Source organism: Lagenorhynchus albirostris, chromosome 7 (assembly GCF_949774975.1).
Source record: "Lagenorhynchus albirostris chromosome 7, mLagAlb1.1, whole genome shotgun sequence".
NCBI classification, from domain to species: Eukaryota; Metazoa; Chordata; class Mammalia; order Artiodactyla; family Delphinidae; genus Lagenorhynchus; species Lagenorhynchus albirostris.
This window is the reverse complement of record NC_083101.1, coordinates 37,399,266-37,408,188: the sequence shown is the minus strand read 5'-3', so window position 1 is coordinate 37,408,188 and position 8,923 is coordinate 37,399,266. Positions and strand designations below refer to the sequence as shown.

Genomic DNA, 8,923 nt, shown 5'->3' with positions numbered 1-8,923 from the left:
CCCCCTTCTTTATTGAGGTATAGTTGACATATAACATTATATTAGTTTCAGGTGTACAACATAATGATTTGATATTTGTATACACTGCAAACTGATCACCACAATAAGTGTAGTTACCATCCATCACCATACAAAGTTACAAAAGCTTTTCTTTCTTGTTAAAGTCCATTTTTTAAAATTGAAGTATAGTTGATTTACAATATTATGTTAGTTTCAGGTGTACAGCAAAGTGTGGTACGATCTTTTTAAATTGTTACAGTAAGCTGCAAGGGATAGACTCAGAAGGAAGTCCGATAGATATTCTCAATGAAAAGAATTTGTTCTTGGGTGGAAGCCCCGCCCACGTGAGAGGGGCAGAAGGCTTCAGTTCCCGCCCCACGCAGGTGAGGGGGAAGCCCGCCCCTCTCTGCAGCAAGCCTAGTAAGTGTGCGGAGCCGCCTTCATTCTTTCACTGAGAAAAGCGGAAGGGGACCCCACCTCCTACGTGCCCGTGAGGGGGCGGGGTCGGCGGACTGGGCGTGAGTTGATTGGCTGGGAGGCGGGGCGCAACGGGTTGGCTCTGTCCCGGCGCTCTCCCGGATCCCGGCTGGAGTGAGGGGAGGGTGTCCCGGTCGCTCTTTCCTCTCAGCGATGGCGCCGCGGTGCCGCGCCCAGTCTCCCGCCTGCCGGCCGGTACTCACCACTATCGGGAGCCCGCTCAGACGGTGAAAATTGGAGCGGGTCCGAGGGAGCGGCGGGAGGCTGCCTGCGAAGGGGACCATGAGGAGCGGCGAGACCCGTGGGGTCGATAGCGGGAACAGCTGCTGCACCTGCTGAGAGGAAAGAGGGAGCGGCCCGGCGCAGCTGCGGGGCTGGGACGCGGCGGAGGCTCGCCGGCGCCTCGGCCATGTCGCTGCTCTGTGTGCGCGGTGAGTGCGCGGACTGGGGTGCAAGGGCGGACGTCTCCCTGGGGTCTCCACGGGCTTCCAGTGGGCGTCGGGTTACCACCTTTTCCAAACTTTACGTCCCATCCGTGCCTCGGGGAACCATTATGTTAACTCATTTTTGAACATTTAAAGAGTTCTTTCCATTCTCTCTTGTTTTTCCTCGCGCTCCTATGAGGGACTGTTAGCTCTCCGTTCCGGTGTCCATGTGACAGTGTTGTTGGCTGGCAGGCCCAGATCCTATTAAACAGTGTCTGGCGCTCTCCTCTAGCGAGAGTGAACGAGCTAGGGACCGCGGATAGTTGGTGTCTGTTCATAGCGGGCAGCCCCCTATTCTTTTCTTCCTCCTCCCTGCACGGTAAAAACTCAGTCGGCTTAGTAGCAGGTTCTTTTTAATCACGCTTTGAACGTGTAGTGGTACACCTGTCACATCCCTTCTTTCAGCGTATTTCTTGGCTTGCACCCCTTTATTGCTTGTCTTTGTCCCCTGCTCCTTCTGTGGGTTCTAGGCTAAGAATGTGCTCATATTCGACTTGGAAAGGTGTGTCGGCTTCTCTCCTTTTGGAGCAGAGCATAAGAAGTATGATTTATCTATTTACTTCTATCACAGTAACTAAAGGTGAAGTCCTTTATTGCCTTTCCACTGACCCACCTAAGAAAATATTTAAGGCAAGAGCTTTGGGATTTAAGATGAGGCAAGGTGCATGGACTAAGCTCCATGAGGGTAGAGACTGTTTCTTAATGGTTTTTGTATTCCGGGTGCCTGACGTGGTAGAAGCTCAATGCTGGTTTTGAATGAATGCAGGGACTGTGATTTTAGAGATTATCTGATCAGAAAAAGCAGGGTTTGGATTACCCATTGAATTTGATCTTGGGAAATTCAAGTTACAGCCTATCACATCTGTGTTGAGCTAGGTGGAATAAGGTGGCTTCGTTGTGAGTGAGAGAATTTATCCACAGGAACCTTTTCCTGGCACCTTTTACTGGATAGAGTTCATGTTTCTTTTGGCTCTATGGATTAGAAGCATTGTTGTGATCTCTGTTAAGCGTTTCCCCCAGCTTCTGGCAAATGGAACTGATTTCCTCTCTTCTCTTCCACTGTTGTTAAATCTGCTTTAACCCAGAATGGATTTGGCTCTTTCCAGGGATTATGAGACACAGAAATTTTCTTCTTTCATGGTTGATTTTTCATTAATGAGAATTTTGCTTTGATTTTAGTAAGACATTTTCTCTCAGCAGCTGGGAATCTATTTTTTCCTTTAGATCCCTGCTGTTGAGTAGCAGGATTTGGGAGAGGTTGGGTTTTGCAATGTCTATTGGACAGTTTAAATCTCTGCTGCCACACTGTATTACAGAACTAGCCCTTATGAAAGATTCTTCAGGCAGGAGCATTATTGAACCAGAAATTCCTATTTAATTGAATTTAAACTTTAGAGAAGGAGCTGCTGCTGTTTTCATTTGTTCTCATATCAGGAAGCTTTCATTTTCTAGAAATTCTGTTAGCTAGCTAAACTCTTTCTCTTTAATGTTACATTAGTCATATTTCTCCTTTTGAACCTGGAGGATTGGAGACCAGCAGGTCATTGTCTTTTGAATGTAGATCCTGAAGATTATTAATTATGGAAACAAGTGGCTACCTTGTACAGAAGTAGTCATATTAAATGGCAAGGTATTCATGCTGGAGAAACTTACAGAAATGGATCAAAATAAATCTTTTTATTTTTAAAATATTTTTGTTATTTATTATTATTATTTTTAATAGATCTTTATTGGAGTATAATTGCTTCACAGTACTGTGTTAGTTTCTGTTGTACAAGAAAGTGAATCATCCATATGCATACATATGTCCCCATATCCCCTCCCTCTAGAGCCTCCCTCCCTTCCTCCCTATCCTACCCGTCTAGGTCATCACAAAGCACCGAGCTGAAAAATAAATCTTTTTTTAAAAAAATATTTATTTATTTATTTAATTTATTTTTGGCTGTGTTGGGTCTTCGTTTCTGTGCGAGGGCTATCTCTAGTTGTGGCAAGTGGGGGCCACTCTTCATCGCGGTGCGCGGGCCTCTCACTATCGCGGCCTCTCTTGTTGTGGAGCACAGGCTCCAGACGCGCAAGCTCAGTAGTTGTGGCTCACAGGCCTAGTTGCCCCGCAGCATGTGGGATCTTCCCAGACCAAGGCTCGAACCCGTGTCCCCTGCATTGGCAGGCAGATTCTCAACCACTGCGCCACCAGGGAAGCCCTGAAAAATAAATCTTTTAAAAGTGACATTCCTTGTATTATATTTTGGCAGTTAGGAATGTTGTTCATATTCAGAAAGAAACCTGTGTAATAATATTATATAACAACTCAATTTCAGTTCATCTTGGAGTAGAATTGAATTAGAAACTTTTTCCATGTAGTCAAAGACATACTGTGTTCTTAGATTGGAAGAATCAATATTCTTAAATTGACCATACTACCCAAGGCAATCTACAGGTTCAGTGCAATCCCTATCAAATTACCAATGGCAGTTGTCACAGAACTAGAACAAAAAAACCTTAAAATTTGTATGGAGATAGAAAAGACCCCAAATATCCAAAACAATTTTGAGAAAGAAGAACAGAGCTGGAGGAATCATGCTCCCTGACTTCAGACTATACTACAAAGCTACAGTAAACAAAGCAGTATGGTACTGGCACAAAAACAGACATATAGATCAATGGAACAGGATAGAAAGCCCAGAAATAAGCTCACACACCTATGGTCAATTAATCTACAACAAAGGAGGCAAAACTATACAATGGAGAAAAGACAGTCTCTTCAATAAGTGGTGCTGGGAAAATTGGACAGCTACATGTAAAAGAATGAAATTCGAACATTCTTTAACCCGTATAGAAAAATAAACTCAAAATGGATTAAAGACCTAAATATAAGACCGGATATTATAAAACTCTTAGAGGAAAACATAGGCAGAAGACTTTTTGACATAAATTGCAGCAATATTTTTATCTAGAGTAATGGAAATAAAAATAAACAAATGGGACCTAATGAAACTTAAAAGCTTTTGCACAGCAAAGGAAACCATAAACAAAATGAAAAGAAAACCCACAGAATGGGAGAAAATATTTGCAAACGATGTGACTGACAATACCTTAATTTCCAAAATATACAAACAGCTCATACAACTCAATAACAAAAAATAAACAACCCAATCAAAAAATGGGCGGAAGACCTAAACAGATATTTCTCCAAAGAAGCCATACAGGTGGACAATAGGCACATGAAAAGATGTTTAACATTGCTAATTATCAGAGAAATGCAAATCAAAACTGCAGTGATAGGGCTTCCCTGGTGGCACAGTGGTTGAGAATCCACCTGCCAATGCAGGGGACACGGGTTCGAGCCCTGGTCTGGGAAGATCCCACATGCCATGGAGCAACTAAGCCCGTGAGCTACAAGGCACAACTACTGAGGCCCGCATGCCTAGAGTCATCGAGGCACAACTACTGAGGCCTGCATGCCTAGAGCCCGTGCTCTGCAACAAGAGGAACCACCGCAATGAGAAGCCCGCTCGCCACAACTAGAGAGAAGCCCACATGCAGCAACAAAGACCCAGCACAGCCAAAAATAGAAATCAATCAATCAAAAAAACCCACAAAAAACCCGCAGTGATGTATCACCTCCCACTAGTCAGAATGGCCATCATTAAAAGGTCCACAAACAATAAATGCTGGAAAAGGTGTGGAGAAAAGGAAACTCTCCTACATTGTTGGTGGAAATGTAAATTGGTGCAGCCACTGTGGAAAACAGTATGGAGGTTCCTTAAAAAACTAAATATAGAGTTACCATATGATCCTGCAATCCCACTCCTGGGCGTATGTCTGGAGGAAACTCTAATTCAAAAAGATACATGCACCCCAGTGTTTATAGCAGCACTATTTACAATCATCAAGACATGGAAGCAACCTAAATGTCCATCGACAGATGAATGGATAAAGAAGATGTGAGATATATATGTACACACACACACACACACACACACACACACACACACACACACACACAGTATGGAATATTACTCAGCCATAAAAAAGAATGAAATAATGTCATTTGCAGCATAGATGGACCTAGAGATTATCATATTAAGTGAAGTATATCAGACAGAGAAAGACAAATACTATATGATATCGTTTATTTGTGGAATCTAAAAAAATGATACAAATGAACTTACAAAACAGATAGACTCACAGACATAGAAAACAATTTGTGGTTACCAAAGGGGATTGGGGGAGAGAGATAAATTAGGAGTTTGGGATTAACATATACACACTACTATACATAAAATAAATAAACAACAAGGACCTATTGTATAGCATGGGAAAGTATACTCAATATCTCATAATAACCTATAATGGAAAAGAGATCTGAAAAAGAATACATATATATTATAACTGAATCACTTTGCTGTACTCTTGTAACTAACACAACATTGTAAATTATACCTCAATTTAGAAAAAAATTTCAAACAGTATTTAACCTGATGTAGAATTTGGCAAACTGGTATTGATTTAATCATCTCCAAATATCTCAATCAAGAAGTCAATTTCTTGGTCTAACTCTTTAATCATGCCTATTCCCTGCAGGTTAAGGGCTCTCAATAGTCTGACTCCAGCCCTCCTTTTGGTCCTATGTTCTTGCCTATCCTTATTAGCACTAACTTTGTTCATTCCTGCCTTGGCAGTGTTCCACATTTATACTCTCTGAAATAGTCTTTTTGTGTTTTCCGCTTATCAAAAGTGTATTCTTCATTTCCCAGCTTACAGTCTCAACTTTTGTTGTTGAAAATGTCCTCAGTTCCTCAGTCCACAGTGATCTTTCTTCTTTACACTCTTTAAACTCTTAAATGCATTAAAACATAAATTACTTATGGTCTGAACAGTGCCACTAAATTGACAATGAATTGTATACCACCTAGCAACTAGTCTTGTGCTGTGCTCATGGTGACCCAAACAAAGGAGATAAAAGCACTAGTCAGATCAGTTCTGGAATTTTGTGTTCAGTCAGGGTATTTGCTTCTAAGAGGCACACTGAGAAACTGGAATTTCTTCAGAGAAGAATAATTAGAATAATGGTGTAGAAACCATTTGAGGAATTGAGAGGTTTAGTTCTTGAGAAGATTTAAGAGGCGGGAGGATCATAATAGTAAATGAAAATTGTCTAAACTATTGCTCCAGGGGACAGAACTAGGACAAGTTGACCAGTGATTGAAAATGATAGGAAATTAGATTTAGCTTAACATAAGGAAGAACTTTAACAGAGTTGTTCTTAACTAATGGCATGGACTACTTTTGAGGATTTTTTGACATAGGATACTTTAAGCAGAGACTGAATGAGTGGTAAAAGGAATTTTGACGTTGAGTGGGACGTTAGACTTGAATTTTAAAAAACACCCTTTTATAGAATTCACTTAGTCTTTCTTCAAACATTCGGCACAGCTTTCTTCACAATACTGATATCTTTTTGCTTCCATAGGAGCCAGTACCACATAAGCAACTCCAGTAAATTAAATCAATGATTTTCTTTAACTTTTGTTGTCTTGGTGTTCAAGACTGTTTTCTCCAAACAAATAAGCATTTTGAGAATTGAGTCTTTCCGTATTTCTTTGTAACTGCCACAGTGTTTATAACTGAGCGCTGGATTTCTCTCCCTAATTTGAACCAGAAGTGACTACACTTGACTTGTTAAAAAATCAAAAACAAAAAAATAGTCTTGGAGGTATAAAAAGCAATATATGCTAATATATTGTTAATCATAGAAAATTGAGAAAATGCAGAAAAGTGTAAAAAGGAGAATAAAAATCATCATGGTCCTACCACCCACTCAACACCATTGTTAAGTTTTTTGTTCATTGCTTTCATTGTTTTGTTTTTATTATAGAGATAATGTATATGCATGATAAAAAATTCAAACAATTTAGGATGTGAAGTGAAAGGAAAAAGTTCTCCTGTCTCCATTCCCTATTCTTACTCCCCATATGAGCATATATAATTTAACCAGTTTCATATTGATGATCAGAATTTTTTTTGCTATTATAAATTTTGCCTTTATAAACAATATAATTTATAATTTTGCTATTATAAACAATGCTACAATGAACATCCCTGTAGATGGTTTTGTTATGTTTGGAGATCGCCAATCAGCTTTCCACCTGGTCTTTCTGTGTGATTTGCTCATTGCTGTTTTGTTGGCATAATAATTACACTCACCTGGACCCATTAGCAAACCAAGTGCCTCAACATCTCTCATATCAGTAATCTTCTATTAGAAGCAGATCCTTCACCAGTAGGTAATATTTTTTGCTTACCAGAAATACCAAAGACCTCAGCTCTTTTAAGTTTGACCTGTGATTTTCATGTACTTTTCTTGTTTATCTTCTTTGTATTATTTAAAAATTATTTTTTCTATATTGAACATTTATTACTTGTGTTTTTAAAACAGAACAAAACAATGTCACTAGTGATGAGAACTATACCAAGTCAATGTATGTTGTGACTTGCCCTTAGAAAAGCTTATCATAATTTATCATTACATATCAGCCATCTAACTAACTGAACAGGTACTACTGGGAAACTCTTAGGAGGTGAACTCTGATGGACACTCAGGACACCTATTGATTGTGGGTTTATTCTAGCCTGGGGAGACTCCAAAGATATATTTTGATTTACTGCCACTCTGGAAAGTAGTAATAGTAATGATTTTATAGTTTTTAGGTATAAGAACAGGTTGCTCAAGTGCTTTCTTCTCATCTTATTTCTCCAACATTGTCATCTGCCTCAGCTAAATCCTTGCTGCTACGTTTTCATCACATCATGGTTCAAGTAGTCCCTGCCCTTACAGGCAGAGTTGCTTCTGGGTGTCTTTTGCTTAGCTATGGCATCAGGAAGTTGATTGTGCCTTGTCTGAGCTAGGCAGAAGGGGGAAAGGACCAATTTCCTCTGCCAAAGATAGTGTCATAAATTGTGTTCTTCCTTATAAGCGGTACATTCTGTAAATTTTTTAGTTTCTAGAGGTGGGGTTTCTGGAAGTTGCACTCTAGGCCAACAGACTGAGTGTTTATCCTATTTTACCAGTGCTAGGTATTTCAGATTTTGCTATGTGAGTGTGTTTAAAGTTTGGGCTGTGTATCATTAGTAAATATTTGTTGAGTACCTTCTCTGTGCTTGTTATGTAGTAGATAAGAGCCCAAGCAATCTACATAGGTCTTAAAATATCTCCTTTCTTAGATAAACTCAGAATCCATTAGGATTATTAGGTCTGATTTGGGATAAGCAGAGTAAGTTAAGTTCCTGCTAGAGCAGGGAAATACCGCACTATTTTTTCTAACTTTTAAAGCAAGATTCTTTAAGTTTGGGAGGTGTTTTATACATACCTTATAGTGGACTGTCTTTAATAAAGTTCAGAGAAGATTTGATAGTTGTATATTAAAATTTTTTTTATTGACTTATAACATGTATATTAAAATACACGAATCTTTTTTTGATTAGTCATTCATTTTAATTTTTTAATTATTTTATTATATTTTTAATATCTTTATTGGACTATAATTGCTTTACAATGGCATGTTAGTTTCTGCTTTATAACAAAGTGAATCAGCTATACATATACATATATCCCCATATCTCCTCCCTCTTGGTCTCCATCCCACCCTCCCAGTCCCACCCCTCTAGGTGGTCACGAAGCACCGAGCTGATTTTCCTGTGCTACATGACTGCTTCCCACTAGCTATCTATTTTACATTTGATAGTGTATATGTGTCCATGCCACTCTCTCACTTTGTCCCAGCTTACCCTTCCCCCTCCCAGTGTCCTCAAGTCCATTCTCTACGTCTGCATTCCTGTCCTGCACCTAGGTTCTTCAGAACCTTTTTTTTTTTTTAGATTCCATTTATATGTGTTAGCATACGGTATTTGTTTTTCTCTTTCTGACTTACTTCACTCTGTGTGACAGACTCTAGATCCAT

At 39.7% G+C, this 8,923-nt stretch overlaps 1 protein-coding gene across 4 annotated transcripts in view; it reads left to right on the top strand.

The window, feature by feature from the left end:
• Positions 1-580: 580 nt before the first annotated feature.
• UNC13B (unc-13 homolog B) overlaps positions 581-8,923 on the top strand; it is a 223,120-nt gene continuing 214,777 nt past the window's right edge. For 2 of the 4 annotated variants that reach the window (XM_060154897.1, XM_060154895.1), the window contains exon 1: positions 581-908. In XM_060154897.1, the coding sequence (XP_060010880.1) occupies positions 887-908 (22 nt within the window). In that variant the 5' untranslated portion in view covers positions 581-886. The remainder of the gene's footprint in view (positions 909-8,923) is intronic. The other 2 variants (XM_060154900.1, XM_060154898.1) reach the window with 1 other exon arrangement.